The sequence below is a fragment of the Lytechinus pictus genome, chromosome 15 (genome assembly GCF_037042905.1).
Source record: "Lytechinus pictus isolate F3 Inbred chromosome 15, Lp3.0, whole genome shotgun sequence".
In the NCBI taxonomy this organism is placed as follows: domain Eukaryota; kingdom Metazoa; phylum Echinodermata; class Echinoidea; order Temnopleuroida; family Toxopneustidae; genus Lytechinus; species Lytechinus pictus.
Window position 1 is genome coordinate 16,092,764 of NC_087259.1, and position 21,020 is coordinate 16,113,783.

The 21,020-nt window shown below is 35.4% G+C and overlaps 2 protein-coding genes across 2 annotated transcripts; one reads left to right on the forward strand and one right to left on the reverse strand.

Moving 5' to 3' along the window:
* The first annotated feature begins 1,911 nt into the window (after nt 1-1,911).
* On the forward strand, nt 1,912-12,062 carry LOC135156850 (uncharacterized). The gene is made up of 6 exons (XM_064110547.1): nt 1,912-2,144; nt 4,355-4,385; nt 4,877-4,996; nt 5,931-6,078; nt 7,294-7,409; nt 8,620-12,062. The coding sequence occupies exons 2-6, from the start codon at nt 4,383-4,385 to the stop codon at nt 9,001-9,003; spliced, it is 771 nt and encodes a 256-aa protein (XP_063966617.1). The 5' UTR covers nt 1,912-2,144; nt 4,355-4,382; the 3' UTR covers nt 9,004-12,062.
* Nucleotides 8,146-14,664, reverse strand: LOC135156849 (putative nuclease HARBI1). The gene is made up of 4 exons (XM_064110546.1): nt 14,091-14,664; nt 11,670-11,936; nt 11,033-11,169; nt 8,146-10,460 (listed from the first exon to the last, which is right to left on the reverse strand). Exons 1-4 carry the CDS (start codon nt 14,448-14,450, stop codon nt 10,169-10,171), a joined length of 1,056 nt encoding a protein of 351 aa, XP_063966616.1. The 5' UTR covers nt 14,451-14,664; the 3' UTR covers nt 8,146-10,168.
* Nucleotides 14,665-21,020: the final 6,356 nt, after the last annotated feature.

Sequence of the window (21,020 nt, forward strand, 5' to 3'; positions counted from 1 at the left end):
ACTTGAAAGCTATATCATTCTATTTGACTGGCGGATGGTAAATTTGTTTAAATTATTGCGCATTTTTTAATATAACATGTGCATGTATAATGTATTTATAAAACGGTACCAATTAGGGATTTCCTCGTTTTCCCTTTCTCTGGTTTCTAACCTGTAACTGAATGTATACCGCTTTCATTCCCTTATATCTATCGTCTTTCTATATCCCCTCCCTTCTACACCTTTTTTCTCTGAGTTCTTCTCATTTGAATTATATCTGTATCGTCTTCTTTCTTCCCGATTTGGATTACGAGGTATATACCCGCCCCCATCCCCCTCAATCCTTTCTTTCTGATTTTTTTCTTCTCATGCAGTACCTGTCATTTTACATTACATCTAACATCTCCCCCCCCCCCCTCTCTTCATCGGTAACGGTTTCGAGAGATCAATGCCTCGTTTTTGCCAACTTGTATTGATTGGAGATGGTTGCATTTGTGGGCCTCTCGTCCTATTGCATCGTGGTTATCATGTCGAAAATTTGGGGGGTTTTCCCCCTATTTCTCAAATAATGTCCCGAAAAACCTTCTAAAATTACTATTGTAACTGTCATTTCACAAAAAATTCTATATCATCTTCCATTTTCTATATTGAAAACGTGGGTAGATATCTTTCACAAAAGACAATATGATGATGATCATCATCATCATCGTATAAAAATGCACGACTAAACTATTTTTTGTGAACCTGGGGCTTAGGGTTATGGCAAGACAGAGGCCTTAATCTTTCACTAAAAGTAATTTTCTTTTTTAGATTTTTTTATAAATTATATGTTTCATTTAATTCGATTTCCCCCGCAGATATTATAGTAATAAAATAATTTTGTTCCTGAAGTTTGCGCATCGGTATTCGATTTGTAATATCATGAAATTATTTCAAAGAGTTAAACGAATAAAAGTGACTAAAATTGTAAGTCTGAAATCATACCTCCCAACTCTCTTCTTGTCACTTTCTACGTTTCTTTATCTTACTATTCCCTCAAAAAGAGCAAAGCAATTACTGAAAGTAAAAGAAAGTATTTTTTCTTGAATAAATTATAGCATCCGCAATCATAAGTGTTGTTTTTTATTTGTTCTTTCGTTTTGTTCTATTGTCTCCTTGATTTCAGAACCGATAATAAATAACCGTCCTCACCTCTTTCAGCAAACATGTACAAAAAATCCGAAGTCTATATAACTTTCTGATTTTTTTTCGGCCGGTCCACTCCCTCCCACATTCAGTCACGGAAACAATTTTTTTTCCTCTATGAATCTTTTCTACCACGCTATTCGCCAGTTAAAAAAATGAGAAAGAAATCGGCAAAAAGTACGAAAATCAATAAAATTTGGGTCGGTATCAACCTTTTTTTTTTTTTTTTTTTGGGGGGGGGGTAGGTTGCACATGAATAAAAGTTTGTAGGATTGAGAGGATTCTGTCGGGTGACACGCCATACAAACGTGTTTTCTTTATAGGGGGTGCCTTAGCGTAATGTATCATCCTGTATTATTCTATTTCCTCCATTTCGCGCGAGGAAACTTAGTTCATTATTGGTTTTATCATTTGAAGTAATTATGTTTCCGTCAACTTTTCAATGCAGAAGTTTTCATCTGGGTGAGAAAAGGAAATAAGATGAAGAGGTTCTAAAACCTAACCTATTATAAATTCATTCTGTAAAATTACATGAATTAACAAATTGTATTTTTTTAGCCGCTTCATCCCCGTCCCACAGCTCAACACTTGCACCATAAAAAAACATTGCAGTCCCTGTATAACATCTTTTTCCAAACATTTTGGTTTAGATGCTAACCATGGTAAGCGCCCAAAATGCGATTTTTTTTTTGGTCGTAACGGGGGAAAAAAGGGGCCAGGGGCCTGTTGCAGAAAGCAAAAGTTGCAATCGAACGCAACTCAGATCAACCGCAACTTTGCGGGTGATATCTTACGCAACTTGCAATCTATCGCAAATCTCCGTTGCAGAAAACAAGTTGCGATCGATTGCAACTTGCGTTTGATTCGGGTGTGAGAAAAAATAAAAAATCTTCGTGAACGAGCCTGATATGATCGCGCGCTGTTTTAACCCGCGAAAATGTTACAGAAATTCACTGCCTGCACCGGAACTTTCTGCAAAGGTAAGACAATGAATTTCTAAATTATGTCATTAATACTTATGTAAACCATGTAATTTTAGCATGAATTGGTATTTCAAGTATAAAGATGCTAAATATCGTTTGACCATTCGAAATGATGATGTGAAATTGCGAAATTTAATGTACATTTCCCGTCTTGGCATCGTTGAAATTCTCGCACAGACCGAGTGACACATGCGATCGCCTAGCTTCCCCGGAGTTGTGGCTGTGTTGTCGTGTGGTCATGGTGGTGACCTGTGGCTGTGGGGCGTTGCATGTGTAATGTCTAACGTTAATGATGGTGTTTGTGCGGCCCCATAACAGACTCCCGGTAATATTTTATTAAATGTCAGATAAAACTTTTGTTAATTAAAGTCTTAAAGAAGGCCTACCTTATACACTATACTACTAGACACACGTTAGATTCGAGCAATTCTCAATGTCTGATTGTAGTTTGTACACTAGGACTAGGTTCACATCTAACTAAGACTAAGTTAGGTCTAACTGTTGTTAACTTGCACTTGCGTATCGAAAAAAGGTTTACATTACACTTTGAAAAAGCCCTGGGAATAATAAAAATGTACATTTGTCGGTAATTTTTTTTCACATATAGGCCTAGGCCTAATCTTGTTTGGGCATGGGTGTCGATCACACGTGACGGGGGGTGGGGGGATATATCCCCCTCCATTGTATTTCAAGTGGGGGGGGGGAATGGCCTGTAATGTCCTCCAATAGGGGTAGAAAAATTATAATGATGAAAAAATGAAAAGTTTGATCATGATTATACTATAATACTAGTGATTATAGTATGCCATCAATCAGTTTGTTTCCCTCGCAATTTGTGTAGGCCCCCTATATTGTTATTATTAATATTAAATAAAAACATTCTTTCCCAGGACTTTTTTAAACAGATGGGTGGAGGTTCAAGATGAAAGAGAATGAAATGTTTATGTATATGATATTTTTTAACACATGAATGACATAAAAGGACCCCGACAAAAAACAACTTTTTTTGATACTGATAGGGTGTTCCATCCCACCAGTAGGCCTAGTGAATAAATAAATTTTAATAAATCAATTAATTCAAAAGGGTGGAAAAATAAACGGGAGTAAAAGGGTGGCGAGATAAACAGGAAAAAGTAAACACCATGGACGTAAATCCCAGAGGGGTGGAATTTGAAAAAGTACAAATAACTTTTCTCAGATTTACCCCTCCCCACATCCGAGTGCATGATGTATGTTCCATTTAATCTACGATCTACAACCCTTTTGTATTGAATATCACTTCATTTTTGTTATGTAAAATTAGTAAATCGCCAGGCATCGCAAATCATTTTTCACTAACTTTTCAAAAGTGGTGATCACTCAAGCAGAAATATTTTTTGACAGTTATATCGTCATTTGCTTTAAATGGATCTGTACCAATGTTAAAATATTACAAATGTATAATTTTACAGGTTTTTTTTTTCAAAGTGTAAGCTTTTTTTTATATGCACCGTATAGATCAAGGGTAAGGCCATAGCATATAGTAGGCCTAGATTTAAATCTAGAGCTAGATCTGTAGTCTATGCTATAATAGTAGGCAGTACATGTAGCTCATCCGGCCTTTTGGGATGGATGAGCTTCTTGTGGCGTGGCATCCGGCACCTGTGGACAATTTCAAAATGCTTGTTCTTCGTCATTTCAAGTTCGATTTCAATTCAGTTCATGCTGTTTGCTTTTAGATCTAGATCTTGATGATAGATAGCACTAGGTCTACAGTAGGTTGGGGATTCAAAGCTACACAGAATTGAGACCAAAAGCTTTGATGACTGTTATTTCCGCTGAACTCCGTTGTTGGCTCCACTTATTAGAGACCGAAGTCTCTAACTCGATCTGTACAGGGACTCAATGGCCATATGTTTGTCTATGTATTATTAAGTTCGGATCAACCAGGAAAGTTATTTTGGTCCAGTTCTTTTCTTATTATATATTTTTATAAAATAAAGACACTAATCGATGAGCCCCGTCGGGGGGATTTTGCATTGTTAACCCCCTCATGGTGGCTGCACGATAGCAAGCCGTCTGTGACTATGTACGGTGAGAAAAAAGTAACAAATATAACTTGAAAAAATCCTTGAAACAGATGGCTGCCAGCTGTCTAAACATAATTTTGAAACTAATTAGGTCTAACATTAAATTTTATAACTGTTTCCTTTTTCATTTTGTTGCAGATTTCACAAGTTTCAAGCCAATACAACAATGGTAAGAATTAGTGCCAGCCTCCCAATATATGACATGTTTACATCTTTGTTTTAGAATGTGATCTAATACGGTATATTCTATATGCACCAGCTCACCAAGCATTGCAATTTCCTTCCTCTCTTTGTATAGACATTGGTATTTTTATAAACTTTGTCAAAACATTTTTTATGATGTGTCAATTGGCTTAGAAATTTAGAATAGTGTTTATGTACATGTACAAGTGATCGTAATTCACATTAATTTGTGTATCAAATTAAACAACTCTTCTCAAGTGTTACCATGACTCCACGTTAAAGCCGAAGCAACCTTAAAAATTAATTTGTGTGAGATATTGAGTGAATGCATTATTATGAAATGGCATGGAAAGTTAGAATGCCAGTTCTCTGTGCAATCACATCATCCTAATTGCCAGTACATGGTTGAGAAACTTACAATTTTAATGGATCCATATTTTTCCTTGTCTAATTTGTTACATAATTTTTTTTATATAGGAAGGTGACAAGAAAAAAAGACGAAGAAATTGGCATGATGGGGAGGTACACTGCCTGTGCCAATTTGTGCAAAAGCACAAATATGTGCTTTTTGGCAAGGCTGGCCATGCCAGCGTTCCGGTAAGAAAGATCTTCCTTATTAGCTATCATCATTTTCACAGTAAAGATTGTAACTTTATTCCAAGGTGGTCATAATATCTCAATGGATTTCAATTTGTAAATTATTTGTTTCTTTTAGTTCTGCGATCCGTAACACAAAGGTTTGCGATGAATTGCAAAAATGAAAGAAGCGCACCGATTGGTTCCCGATCAGTATTTTAAACAGAGCGTGCATGCAATGATGTTCTTGCTTGGTCATTGGTATTTAGCGATTGATTGCAAACCTTCGTGTTAAGGAGCCCAGGGCTCCGTAACACAAAGGTTTGCGATGGATTGCAAATATGAAAGAACCGCACTGATTGGTCCTTGGTCAGTATTTTAAACCTAATGCGCGTGTAACATTGACATTGATTGGTCAGTTCATTTAGCGATTGATCGCTAATCTTTGTGTTACAGAGCCCTGGAGATTAAACCTATGAGACTTGAAACAACTCTGTTAAAATTGAGAATGATAATATATTTGATTTAAAGAAAAATCATTTTGATTTCTGTTTATGTTAAAATCCCAATTTTTCTCTGGAATACATAATGTATGTGTTCATTTTTCATTCACCCATTAAATATAGTTTGTGGGGTTTTTTGGGGGGGTCAAACTTTTTTAGTCTTCTAAGTATTGGACTTGGCTTTGTCCTCAGATTTGCGAGCATGGGTCTTAGCCTCGAATTAGAGCAAGCTGGTATCGGATACAAAATTGCCAGAATAGGGGTACAGTCGTCATTCCGAAGGTTCGTTAGTCCGAAATATGGTTCGTTAGTCCGAAAACACAATAACATTTGTAATTCTTAAGGTTCGTTGGTCCAAAAATGCAATGAGGTTTGTTAATTCAAAGATTCGTTAGTCTGAAAATGAAATAAGGTTTGTTAAAAATTAAAATGTATATTTTTTTCATGTTCAGGTGGAAAAAAGAAAAAAAAAGTACTGGAGAAAAGCAACAGCGATACTCCGGGCTAACGGCTACCAGCGGGAGGAGGAAGAGATCATCCGGAAGTGGGCCGACCTGAAGCAGAGAGCTTTGAAGTACAAGGCTCAGCGAAACATGACAGGTAATGAGCATGATCGATGATCAGTTAAGGGTTAACACCTTGTTGGAAATTTTTAAAAGATTTTTTTATAAAAATTGCTATTAGAGTAATCTTTGATATCTCTGGTTTCAAAAATTTCAGTTTTATAAAGATTGATGATTTTGAAAGTACTGGAATAGACCATTTTGTTCATGAGGTTGATGTTACCTCTCAACATGGATAGACATTTCTACTCAAATTCAATTCACTCTAGTTTTATTGTTTTCAAAGTAACTCCTATTTTATTTTGATATTCTTGCATTCTGAACATTAATCCATCATCAAACATAAACTAGCAGAACAAAAATTTTAGGAAGTAAATTTTTTTGGTAGGTGCTGATATTTCCATTTTGATGGAATTGATAAACATTACCAAATTTTTGAAAACCACTTTCTATCTTGTCCATCCCTGATATGGCACGTTTATTTGATACTTGTGTTTGTAGGTTACCAAACTTGTTTTCAGCATACTTTGTCCTACATGTACCCTTCACTATAATATACAAAGGAACCGTGCTCATCTTATTCCTAATTTCTTAATACAAGCCTTCAAAATTTTCAAAATCTATCAAATGTCCGTACGTGATGAACTGATAACTCTCTAATGTAGGAGTATCTTTAATTGAAAATTTGTATCTTCATTATTACTTTATAATATACCTTGGTATATATATATTATGATGTAGTTTAAGAAATACATGTTAAGCAATCTGTTTGTATAGATACACAGGTATACCTCATTGGTATTATACTTTTTATTTGTAGATATTTTATCAATATTATCAGTTAACTTTTTTATCATAATGTATGCATGAACTGGATATACTGTATGAATCAATTCTTTTCTGATTTTGATTTTAACCTCCCTAATAAATTCTTGAGTGAAATATTTTATTGCTGGAGGGATGCTATGCTCAAAGGAGTTTGCAAATTATTGTGGTGTGTTTACTGGTTGGCATAAATATATAAATGCTAATATTTTAATGGTCTTCTTTCATCAGTCAATTTTCTTATATTGGATTTGTTTTTTTATCCTTGGAAAAAAAAGAACCCAAATTTCATTTTCATCAAGGTAATGAGCAATTTATAATGGATATCAGTTTGAGATTTAAACTTTGACTGTTATTGTTATTGCTACTAATGCTCTTGCTTTGAGATATTGATGACTTCATTTTTTGCGTATTGAAAAAAAAACAGGTGGGGGCAGCCTTGAAATCCGGCCCACGTTAGAGGCTGTTCTGGAGATTCTCGCAAGAGAAACGGTGGAGGGGGTAGTCGGGTCCTCCGACGAAGCAGGCTTCAGCTCGTCCCAAGTAAGAAACTATTTCAATTTTGAAACGGATATTACAAAATTATGCTCAACTGCAATTACTTGGAATTTTGCTCTCCATGTTTTGGAAATATGTAAAAGAAATTTGCTCAAAGAATATTCTGCACTTTCTGTTATTAATTCCTCATTCATATTAAGCAAAACACATCAACATATCTGTAGTGTTTCAATGTGGTGAGTAGAAATTACTATCTTACGACAATAGATGCATTTGAAGAAAAAAAAACTAATTTTGTGACCGAATCAAATTGATTAGTTGTGCATGATATTGTTTAAAGGAGAATGAAACCCTGGGAACAAGTTAGCTTGTGTGAAAACAGAAAAACCAAAGAAAAGATCCAATGAAAGTGAGAAAAATTGAACAAATAATAAGTTATGACCATCTTCTTATTGCTGTTCCAATTGTTCTCAAACTGTCATTGATCTTATAATTTGATTGTTCCGTTTTCATACAACATGTACAAGCAAACTCTCTCCTTTAAAGTTAGATGTAACGATTGTTCTTTTTGCCAGTAATATGCAATTTAATGGGTTTTTTTTTCAAATGATCCTTTTCATTTTTACATTTCCTTTGTCATCTCCTATATCCATCTCATCTCCACCATTTCTACCCATTGTACACATACATTTCCTGATTTATCATGCAGTGATGTATACTTGCATTCCTTTGCATTTATTTTCATGAGAGTCAAATAAAAACAAATAGAAATCATTGTTTTGTGGTATAAAGTCAGTAGTGTGAAGTTAAAAGTACTTCATTTTATTGTTAAACCACAATATTAGGTTAATTGAGATAATACAAATACTTATGTGTGAAAATATTTAATCATCATTTAAAACTAAATGCAAAACAATAAATTCGTTATGCACTCTACTATTATGTTGATAGCAATTGTTCAACCATAATGATATATAAGTGTTGTATTCTGACAATTAAATCCATATTCCTATTCATGGAATTAATGTCTCAATTTGCTGAAGATATTAAAACTGCCACTCCTTAACTTCTGAATTGAGTGGTCTAAGTTAAACCAGGGTTTAAAATAAAACTGTCTGAAGATAGATGAAATTTCACTTAAAATAAGGTACAAGTTGATTATGCACTTAGACTGCTATCTAATAGTCTTATAATCAATTTACAGGTTTCTTTTATTCATGCATTTAATCAAATGACAATGTTCATTTTTGCTTAGGACACAATAGATGGAGACAATGAGGCTTGCCTGCTGTTTAGCAGCATGGCAGCAGGAGCATGTTCACGCACCCCTGTTCCTGTCAACACTACCTCCGCTGCAGTCAACACCACCACCATTTCCGTCAACACCACCACTGCTACCACAACCACTACCACAACTGCAATAGCTGCTGCAACCACCTCCGCCTCCACCACCAAGACCCCTCCAAGAAAATTGTCCCCAACTGACCAGCTTGTAGAGCTGGAGAGGGAGAGGATTCGACTGCTTGAGAAACAAGTTTCGCTCTCTGCAGAGCGAAACTTGTTTCTCAGTAGAATTGCAAATGCCTTAGAGGTCATGGAAAAAAATGGCATTCAGTCATTGGGAATGATTGAACTTTAAGCCATTTGCAATGTGTATTTCATGTGATGTCCACCTTGATAACAACAAGCTGAAACTTCAGGATAGCTATATAACTTACAACTGCTGCATTTGCTAGAAAAGTTTGCATTGACAGTGAAATCAAACTTACCAAAGAAAGAGATCCATTATACAGGAGACTTATTCTACAGAGCATACATTCCTTTGAAAAAAGGAACAAGAGTTTTTGGCCATGGAAAAAATGACAACTTGAATAACTAAAATATAATTACATTGAAGTACATGTAAATTCAATGTAGATTAAAAGTCTAATAACCTTCAAGGTAGTGTTTTTTATGGTATAAAAATCCAGCACATCAAGGGTATATTGATGCTCACCCTGTTACAACATTTCAATGTTGTGCTGATTATCAACACTTGCTGAGGTTGAGATTTAATATCGATGTCTGACATCAGAGGGAGTTTTAACTCAATCACTTTGACAGATGCGTTAGATTATGTAAAGAATAAAAAAACCAAATCATTCCCTTTCTCGAGACACTTGCTTTTTAAACGATGGTAGATTCCCTTGCATTGTTGTATACGAGAATAATAACATTACAACTCAGTATGTTTTACATATGTCTTGCCATAATAGGAACATTTTAAAATACTCAGTATTTTTTCTGTACAGTAGTATGTGAATGTCTTGCCATAGTAGGAACATTATTTAAAATTGTGTTCTTAAAATCTTCACCACAGAAACAGAATGTGTGCCATTTAATGCATATTTAAAATGCATTTCAAAAGTACAAGTTAACAGAAGGAGAAGAGAGTGAAGCTCATTATTTAATATGAATGTGAATTCTTTACTTGGCTTTTACAACATGAAGTGTTAACTGTGCTATAGCAAATCACAGTTTCATGTAGTGAACAGTAAATATTTATTCATAATGGAAGAGCATCAGTGTATATAATTTGAAAACGGTATGACCATGTTGTTTAGTATTTTTAAAAGGGACTCCAACCAAAAGAAATTTGACCAACAAGTGTGTAGAAGGTTATACGTAATTGCCAGCTCCAAATATTACATTTTAATCAACTTGTTATCCTTATGAAAAAGGGGGGCGGTGTAAATTATTAGTGCTTACAGCATTACATAAATCCCAGCATTGATATAATGAAAAAGCCATTGAAAAATGATGTACTACACAACAAAAGACTGTACGATCTGGGCCCGGACAGCGATGGCTGCTGCATCTCCCCTTTCCCTGTTGATTTCTCCTTCCATGTTGTCATCGATCATGTGGTCATCTTCATTATCGTCTCCTGCTGGCTGTCTGAATCTTTTACTAATGTTAAATAATATGCAACATGCTGTGATGATACTGCAGGCCCTATTTGGTCGAATTTGTAGGCCATGACCGAGCAGACATCTAAATTTATTTTTCAACTGTCCATTCAATTGTTCGATAATTGATCTCGTCTTGCACTGTGCACTGTGGAATAAAGTAGATAATGTATGATTATCAAAATAATTTCATTTCAAGCAAAATGATATTTAAAGACAAATTGAAGTGTATCTTTTAAAGGCAATCTGTATGGACAAAAATATTCAAGATAGCTTTGTGCTGAGAAAAAAAGAAATTAGGAAAACATTTGGTTTGAAAAGAAGCTACAAAAGGTATCAATATTTCGGCATTTTAAGACTACGAAGGCTGAGGATAAGCGGATATATCTCAAAGCAAACAATGTCATTGTTAGTGGATACATGAAGTATAGAAAACATAACAGAGTACATGTACATGTCTAGTTGTAAATTTTCCAGGATTTCTTGTAATCACATATGAGTCTGCCAAAATCAAATATAAGAATTACTTTTCACTACCTGGCAGTTATGACTTGAAAAGGTAGACTTATGCAGACACTATTGATATACGATTAGTTGCATGGTGGATCATAAGTTGAGTGTCGACTGTTATGTGTAGCATTTATTACATGGTACAGAAATCGCTCATTCAAGCGATTTCAAAAATTTTCTTTTTTTACAAGGAAAAGTTGAATTGCTCACTTGTTGTAGGCTTGTTCCTCTGGTGTCTGTGGATTAAGGATGGGGGTCATTAACCATGTCATCAAGGGATAACCAGAGTCACCGAGGATGATCCCTTTCAGTTCTCCATTATTGTACTTGCGGTACAGTCTGCTATTCTGTTAACAAATTAATAGATGAATAAATCAAAGTTACTAAGATATCTCGGGTTTATGGTGATGCTTTTCTAACAATTAAGTTCGCTTAATCTTGTGAAGATTTGGATTTTCCTTTCCATAATGATTTTTTTGAGCAAGGATTTGTAATGTATTGCGTGGGATCTATGATCATATGCAAAGTGGCAATTTAAGTCCACAGCAATTTATATAGTATTTGACATAAAGTACAATAATACACTTCAAGAATACAATTGTACAAATCTAAGATGCAAATGATGCTGATTATTTTACCCCCAAAGAATAATTATGACCGTGGTAACTGATAAAGGTCTGCAAGCGTTGACTATACTATGTTATTTCATATGACCACTAGGAGCTGGCTCCTACAAAGATGGTCACAGTGATGTTGTTGCAGCTAACCTAATATATGTCTTTTGTACGTTACAAAGATCTGACTACTAGTATGTTGTTTGCCTCCAACATAAGTCTGTAATAATTACCTGAAGAACTCTGGAGTCGTGGGTACTCCCCGGCCATCTTGCAACGACATTGATTATCTGGAATTTTGTATTGCAAGCTAATTGGACATTGATGGAAGACCTGCCCTTCCTATTGGTGTAGACGTATTCGTCGGGGCCTAATGGGCAGCCATGAAGGCACACATGGGTACCATCAACAGCCCCTACCACTCTCGGAAATCTTGCAATTCTATAAAAATCCTGAATGTTGGCAGCTGTTTCTTCATCGGTCCTTGGGAACTTGATGAACTGTCAACACATACAGGATAAAGAAAACAAAGAGAATATTTAACATTATTTTGTGGAATTAAAGATAAATCTCTTTTATTGCACTGTTATGCTGAGAAAAAAATATTACACTTGTATATACTTTTGTTATTGGAATGTAGAAATAAATAAATCAAATTAAATCAACATTTCCCTTACGTGTTTATGAGAGTATGATAATCCACAAAGAAAGGGATGAATGATGTTGTATGAGCAGTGAAAATACAGCTTGAAAAGTCGGTGAGTTCAGAGGCAATGAGAAGAGAAGTAGCAACCCCAAAATGTTTTCTAAAAGGATTTTCCTCAAGCAAGATAAAAGGGAGCAACAATATGAGGCAATGTTTACAACAAAGTTGGCAATCAAACTTAATGTTTGTATGTATTAAATTTGGGATGCCTTTGAAATTATATGCCCTGTATCCAAACAGGTACCATGAGCATAAAAATTATGGAAAATTGGTGTCTGAATCCCATCATACCAAGTACACCAATTTAATTTCTTGAAGGTAATGAGATTACATTTGGTAAAAGACAGTATTTCATAGCTTTTGGAATTTAATTTTTTTTTTTTTTTGGGTGGGGGGGGGGGGGGCGGCTGACAATAAAAAGGTCGCAATAAAATTTTCATCTTATATTTTTGAAAAATGTTATTGATAAAGTGGGGTGTAAATGCTCTCACCTTAATCATCAAAGGTTATAATTATAATCACATGACTACTGCATATACACTGGCATTAATATAGGCCTTGATTATGATTGAGGCAGAGATGTTTGTTCAAAAACAGGTATAAAAGCTCACAAATTCATTTTTATTTAATTTATAATTATTTTATCATTAATTACTATCATTATTATTATTACCATTAATGTTATTATAATTATCTTTATTATATATTATTTAACCAGGCCCATTCTTATCATAAAGATGGCCGAATTATACTACAAATATTAATGTAATTATTTTCGTATAGCATAACAGTATATAGATAAAGGTTACTAATTAGTAAGGAGAAGGTAGTGCACGATGAGGGGTTTAGGGCTATCTCTGATAGTGCATGTTCCTGTTTTATTACTATAGTCAGGGGCAGCGGAACAGTTTTCAAAGTGGGGGGAGGGGGGCTGACCATGCCAAAAAAATCACAATTGTATGGTCATTTTTGCGTTTTTGAACATGGTTTTGGAAAAAAGTGGGGGCTGAAGCCCCCAAGCCCCCCCCCCCCCCGGTTCTGTGGCCCCTGATTGTTTCATGCTTTGGTGAATTACCTAAAATCTAAATCGTTTTAGGCTATATTTTGAAAATAAATCAATTTTCATTTTCTTTTTATGGTAGATAAAGAAATTTGCCAAGAGATTGGTTAGATACTATAAGTATTCTAGGCATGCATGAAACTAGCATGATTTTAAAATATTTTAATTGAAGTAAAATTCCTAATAATTTAATTTAGATTTTAGTTGGAACACTTAAATTGATTTGAAGAGACCATAGTATATCGACTTCATTGTATTTTTAGTATCAGGGCGAGCACGATCGATAAGCTAGCTCCTATCTTCAACAATTGTAAACAAACGCCAATAGAAAATTGGATGTCGACTCGAAATTTTCAACCTCACTTCTTCAAAAAGGGTTGGCTTTAGAAGTTATAAATCATAGAATTACAAAAAAAGAGAATCATTTAATGGTGAGTATATCATGTCAAACATCTGCATTCATAATTGGTTTACGGTAATAAATAATACTCCCAGTTGTTCCGAATAATTAGATTGATAAATCACTAGCAGAATTTTAGAAGCGCTCACCAGGCATGCTCACCGCATCCTGCGGTACAGCCCCGGCCGAGCCCGCCCGCTCGCTCTTCCCCGTCGGGCCGGCTGGATTACGGCTATCGGTATGGATAGGGGTCTAAGTAATATCCATTTACGTTCTTTAAAAGTTTCGTGCATTAAAAGCCATTAGCGTCTTCTCTAACTAGACTCTATTGAGTCTTGATCTATGACATGTAAATATAGAATTCCCTCATTTATTTCTGCATTTCAGTTGACAAACTCTGAAACATACAATTTTAAACTAGAATTAGAAATCTAAGTTTTTATAGTGATGATCATGATGATGAAAATAGAAAAGTTAAGAATAATTACCTGGCTCTTGTGTTCACACAAGGCTTGAGAGACCCTGTGGATTACTCTGGACACAGTGCTTCGGTGAATGCGATGGATGTTGGCATCACTTTCTAATACCGATCCGGTCGCGAAGAAATTGAGGCTGATCAAAACTTGGAGTGTTGGGTGGATTGCCTGGTTGCGTTCGGTGGGTGGTGCGATTTGATTGGTAAGAAGATTGATTATGAAGAATATTGCCTCGCGACCGAATCGGTACCTCTTCAGCAACTGTGTCTCGGTGAGAGAGTCGAGGGGTTGCTCCCTGTCTCTGAATACACGGCCAGGATGTGGCTGAACTTCCTCAGCTTCTGCTGCAACTGCTTCTAGTATGGCTGCCATGTTGTTGCTATGGATTTACTGCAACTTGCGTATGATCACTGATCAAACGCAAAGTTGCGTTTGATCAAGGAGAGTTGCGCTTGATAGTTGCGTTAGAAATCAAACGCATCTCTTTTCTGCAACAGAGTTGCGATCTAACGCAAAGTTGCGTAAGATTCAGGGGACTTGCGTTTGATTTTTGGAGTTGCGTTTAAACGCAACTCTTTCTGCAACGGGCCCCAGGACGGTCTTTATTCTTATTTTTTCTACAGCGTTACTCGCAATTAAAAACAGAAAATCGGAGAGAGGAGACAAACAAGAAATATTAGAGTGTAGGTCAGAACATTTTTCTTCGGGTGGGGGGGGGGGGGCAAACAAGAACAATGATAAAAAGTCATCAGTTTGGCAAGGGTCTTAGGACCGAGTTGCAACAAACAAACATTGTGGGATTTTTTTTAAAGTAATCTAACCAAAAAATAAAGTCATGTTGTAATTCGTTTAAGTAGATATTCATGGAATTTTAGCAAAAGCGCACTTGTCTGTTACCCCTTTTATCTCTGTATCTCATTCTCTCTCGTCCTCCCTGACATTTGAACATATTTTTTCGATAATTTCCCTAAATAATTATTCGTTCATCCTTAAATGCATCATCACCCAGGGGAAGCGCCTTTTTGCAATATGAATCACTGACGGATGTCATAAGCACCTGTGTTGTCGGTAATGAGACATTTTTTTAGATACGGTATGTTGGTCGAAAAAAGATTCATAAAAGCTTTTTGTATTGCTAAGTACGAAAAGCGTTCAATGGGTCATCCTGCCGATAAACACTAATCTTCCTTTTGTTCGGGGCGTTGGCCATCTGTATCCTGCTCTTTTCGGAAGGAATTTGTTTGAGTGGCCGCCCAGACATTCTTTTGTTCGGGTAGTGCCGATATCATGAACTACATGGACGTTCCCCCTTTGAAAAGAGCAGAAGATGAATGGTGTGCTAAACTGCTTTCTTTTCTCCTTTTTTCAGAATAGTAGACAAAAATAATGAGAAGAAGAGGGATGATGGGGAGGGAAAAAGTTCAAAAAGTGCACTGAGATCAGCTCAAAGTACTAAGACATTACAAGCTTTTTGCTTTTCTGAAAATGCAATCGATCGATGAAACCAAGGAGATATCATTCTATCTAGAATGATATCTTCTTGATTAAACAAATAAGACGAAAATGGTGAATAAACGCGTAGCTTATTACGTGACGATCTTGCAGAAAAGATGTTAGCGTATGTATCTATCAGAACAACGATATGGATCAAATCACGTGATCAGAACGAATCACGTGATCAGGCCTTATGCGCGCGCGTACGTGCTCGTCACAAAATTTATCCTTCCCGTCCGACTCCAACGAAAAAATCGGGTAAAGTTGAAATGATTTCCTATTTTCGGGATTTTTCCCCACGTAGCTGTATATTTTTTTCAATCTGTTATCGAAATAGGTTTATGAAGGAAATAGTGTCAGAGGTTTTAGTACATAACAATTACGAAAAAGCTGAAAAACTTCACTGAATTAAACCAAACATTTCTCGGCTTCTGTAGAAGCCCGTCGTAGCTAAGTGAACGACTCGCTGGGCTTCTGTGGAAGCCCGTCGCACTCAAAGGGTTAAATATGTTCTGACGTCAGAGAACTTCACGATGTTGGCGCTATCTCTACGACATCGGATCAGGCGCGGAGGTCGTCCGCTATTCTATCCTTGACATTTTTCTTCTCGTGGTCATTATTTATGTCATACTCTGACATTATTTACATGATCGTTTAATAGGTTCTGACGTCAGAAAACTCAACGATGTCGGCTATATCTCTACAAGATCAGGCGCAAAAGTCGCTCTCTCCCCCCCCCTCTATATATATCTTTCTCTCGTTCTATCTCTCCAACTGTTGACTTTCCTACTATTCTCAAACTCATCCCTTTATTTGATTTCAGTTTAGAATACTAAACTCAAAGATGATCGTCAATGAGCATAATTTTGAAGAATTTCGAGATGGACATAATCATATCAATATAATTCACCTTCCGGGTTCACCTTTAGTAATTATATCTTCCAATAACATCGAATATTTGCTTCATTTTTATCCGCTCCGCCATGAAACGAATATTGACCTAAAAAGGTTTTAAATTGTTATTTGATACTTCCAACGATTTTTAACCTATACCTTTCGAAATTATTTATTCTCACACAGAGCACACTGAGGCTCAATGATTGCAACACCATTGTTTTCTATTGCGCAATCCACAACTGGATTTGATTGACATGAACTGAGAGATTGACCTTTTTCCACGATGAAACCACGTGTTTTCTGCAATGTTTATAAATATTGAACTGTGATAAGAAAAATTTGGGCACCAATAAAGTTAGGAGTTTGAGAGAGGGAGGGAGAGGTGGGGTCTATGGATGGAGAGAAAAAGAGCGAGAGGGATGAGGGGGGGGGGGGGCTTTGAGGTTGTTTTCTACAGTATACCTCAGTTTTAAACATTAATTTCATAGGGTCATTCTCAAAAAAATGTTACAATTCACAAAAAACGTGTCTCGACTATCTTATGGCCACTAGCTTCACAACCCTGAACATTTTCTACAAAAATATTATCAAGAAAATGACAATAATAGACTAGCTCCACAAAGCATATGCGACCAGTGACTAGTAAAGCTCTAATTTTATTACAAAAGCCTTTTATTTTTGCTTTTTGTTAGAATCGACGCTGTCTCGGGTCAGTTTTAGATTTTACTATCATTCTCTTTCCTAAGTAGTCTGTATTTCTTACCTACATTAATGTCTGGTGAGGGCAGCTTGGTGTAAACGTCCGACATACTGCGCTTATCCTAGTATTTGATGATCCCTTTGTGATTAATTTCACTTTTAACTTTGTCCCAAATTCATTTTAACCTCCGTAACGAATACTGCCACAAGTTTTTTCTCCCATTCATACTGAATGATATTATGTGATAATGTGTCTACAAGTAGAGTGATATTCATTAATAAATAATTGATAGGGAATTATCCTATGTGTTTCCTGTATTACACGGAAATAAAGGACTATTCTTAAAAAATAAAAAGTATGACTAAACAGCTTTAACATCCGTAACGCACCATAAGAAAATATGCACTTTGGCAGTTCTGTTAAGGATTCAGTATTATATAGAATAAGATACACATTTCATAATAAATACAATTTTCAAAGGTATGGCTACTAAATAAGGACCACGTTGGACCATCAAGCATAAAGACATTAACTTCCGTAACGCATTAACTTCCGTAACATTTTTTCTTGAATATGCTACAAATTTGTGCTTTACTGAATCACTCTGGATCATACAGATATAAATCATATAAGGTACCGTCCACCTATTTACCCATAAAAATGATAGCTATTCATCCTTGTCAAATTATTATTACACACCTTATTTTCAACATCACTTTGAAAAGAGGGAAAATTGCCAGCAAAAAACAATTTCCCGAGAATTATATATGATATTTAATGCTTTTAGAATTTTAAATAATTCATACTACAAATTTTGAATATTGGCATCTTCTTTAGAACTTAAGATTTCTAATTTCCTTTGCTATATAAAGTGCATTAACCTCCGTAACAATTACTGTTACGGAAGTTAAAACACTTCTTTGCTGTACTTTGCTAAGATTGATAGCACGATTCTAGTTCCAGAACAGGTGGCATGGCTTTGTCTAATGCTGTAGTCGGCAGAAATGGTGTAGAGAAAGGGAAAAATGAGAAACAAATAAGCTTTCATGGACAAGGAAAGAGACGGAAAAACTGTTTGCAATGACTCATGAGGAGGGTTAATGTATCACCGATCAAAAATGTGAGCGCAAAGCGCGAGCTAAAACTTGTGTAGTCTAACCTGAAAACTTGAAATTCTAGCATTTTTTTGTAAAAATGATCAGGATGTTATCTGAATAAACTATTAATGCGAGTACAAAGTGTTAGCTGATTTTCTTTTCGTATTCTGACTGAAAGCTTGACATTCTAAACACTCTTTGTACCAATCACAAGGATGGGTATCTTAATTGATGCGACTGTAAATTTTTCATATTTTGATATGAAAACAATCATTTTTGGACGTTGTAATTTGAGAACAAGATATATATCCAATAAACAATTATTGCAAAGGTAAAACGCGCGCTTTTTGAGGTTTAGTCCCCAAAATGGGACATTCTACTAATTACTTTTTGTAATCATAAAAAGGATGGGTGTCTTGCTAAGGAAATGATGCGCAGTGAGTGCGAAGCGCGAGCTGAAAATATGTGTCATTCCAATATGAAAACCAGACATCTTAAGCACGCTTTCAAATAAAGAGGATATAAATTGAATAAAAAATAATTTCATGCAATACAATACAAAAAAAACAAGTGGGGATTACATGTATGTACACCATCAATCAACTCTTTTAATATTCATGAAGATATGCATAGACTATATTGTTTCACTAAAATAATGCAAATCTTTAAAATGGCATAACTTCGTTATTTCTTGTTCAATTTTGATCATATTTGCAGTATTTTGTTTATCTGCTTATTATCTGTTCGAGATCATATTTTTCAGCCTGGATGACCCCTTTAATGTGCATGAAAAGCGCTTGAATAATCGATATAGGCCTACTGACATGAAAACATGGAAAGGGGTATTTCAAACACTCACGCTTTGTTGGAATTTATAAATGAAATACGTATTTCGATAATCAAACATTTTAGCTATTCATCATTTTTTTTTAAATCACAAATAGGATGCGTAATTGCGTATCTCGATAAAACAAACTAATGAAAAAAAATCGCGATTAGATCATATAGATTCCATTAATAATTTATGTATTTGTGAATTTTTAGCCTCTTGTTTCATTCACCTTACTTTTTTATTATTCATTTCCCCATGTCCTTTTTAAAAAAAAATTTCCCCTATTTTTCTATCTTTTTTTACTATTGGCAAGCGGCGGGAGTCCTCGTAACCAAGAGAACTCGTCCTGGTTACGGGACTGCGATTGTTACATTTTGTTTATTGCCAGAAACTTTAAAGATGAACTGTAATTCTGTGGCCCGGTTATTCGGTTTTCTCATTCCAACTTTGAACAAGAACGACAATAAAATTACAGTTTCCGTTTCCTGTTTATGTTTTTCACATTTTTTTTGGGGGGGATGGCAAATTAAACTATGCGTTCCACATTTATCTTTATTTATTAAAAAAAGGTTATACGAATACCTAAATATGGAATTTCCTAAGCTAACAAATAAATACTGCAATTTGTAACTTAATTTAACTTCCGTAACGAAGATTGACAAGGGTAAATGCCACTCGAGGATTTGATGGTAAAGTATCTTGGGATTCCCAGAATTGGTCATGCATTGCTTAGGATCTTGCTTAGGATTACTTAGGACCAGAAACTTGTAAGATGAACTACAATTCTGTGGCCCGGTTATTCGGTTTTCTCATTCCAACTGTGAACAAGAACGACAACAAAAATGACAGTTGTCCGTTTCCTGTTGTGTTTTTATTTTTTATTTTTTTTTTTTTTTTGGGGGGGAGGGAAATTAAGCAATGCGTTCCACATTCATCTTCAATAAACTAAAAGAAAAATGTTATACCAATACCTTAATATGGATTTTCCTAAGCTAACAGAATAAGTAGTGCAATTTGTAACTTGATTTTAACTTCCGTAACGAAGGTTGACAAGGTTAAATGCCATCGAGAGGATTTAATGGTAAACTATATTTTGATTCCCAGCATTGGTCATGCGTTGCTTAGGATCTCAGGTTATGGATGAAAGTTATTTTAAGGTTGCCTCATTCAAATTATGAACATTAAACTAAACGAAAGATGAGCAATGATTTTTATGGTACTTTTTGTTAAATGTTATTTGGTAAAATCCTGCTTCTGAAAAAGAATATTGAATATTTTTGCTATCTTGCAAACATTTTTGCTTCAGTAAATAAAACTGTTGATACCACACTGAAACTAAATGGTGTGCATTTCTATTTCAATCATTTCAAAAGTGATTTAATTGAGTAACATAAGTGAACAATGCTAACGATTTAACCTCCGTAACGTTGACATACAGTGCTTGAGTTAATCCGGTCAGTACTTCAAATTGACGCAACAGCGACATGCCCCTTTTCTGTTGCCACTTTCTCATACATGGTACTTTCACAATATGTATTTTTCAACCCATTTTCTAGACTTCATTTTTACGATTTTTCCTCCCATCAATTGTAGCATTTTTCTGAGAATGACCCCATATCGGGTAGCATCAAAGTTTAGACATCCCTTCTGACTCGATAAATGTCGCAAAATAACTTCTACTAAACGATAATAATGTACGTTTAATCTTGCAGCAAACTTTGCTCTTTTAAATTCTTGACACTTAAAAACTTGAACAATACCATACTTTTAAAGGCGATTCACCCTTTATTTGAATGCAGGATAAAAGAACACTGCGGATTAAATGCCTTGCTGACGGGCATAGGTGCCGCGGCCGGGGATTAACCCCCGGAGTGATTCTTAAGGTATGAATGACATCAAAGTGTATGTTATAGTTTGAGCGA

Coding starts and splice junctions, on each gene's coding strand:
- LOC135156849 (XM_064110546.1), bottom strand. CDS start 14,450: ATGGCAGCCATACTAGAAGCAGTTGCAGCAGAAGCTGAGGAAGTTCAG. Junction 11,937..14,090: donor TGTGTGAACACAAGAGCCAG/GTAATTATTCTT, acceptor ATGTGTTGACAG/TTCATCAAGTTCCCAAGGAC. Junction 11,170..11,669: donor ACGACTCCAGAGTTCTTCAG/GTAATTATTACA, acceptor ATTTGTTAACAG/AATAGCAGACTGTACCGCAA.
- LOC135156850 (XM_064110547.1), top strand. Junction 4,997..5,930: donor CTGGCCATGCCAGCGTTCCG/GTAAGAAAGATC, acceptor TTTCATGTTCAG/GTGGAAAAAAGAAAAAAAAA. Junction 7,410..8,619: donor CAGGCTTCAGCTCGTCCCAA/GTAAGAAACTAT, acceptor ATTTTTGCTTAG/GACACAATAGATGGAGACAA.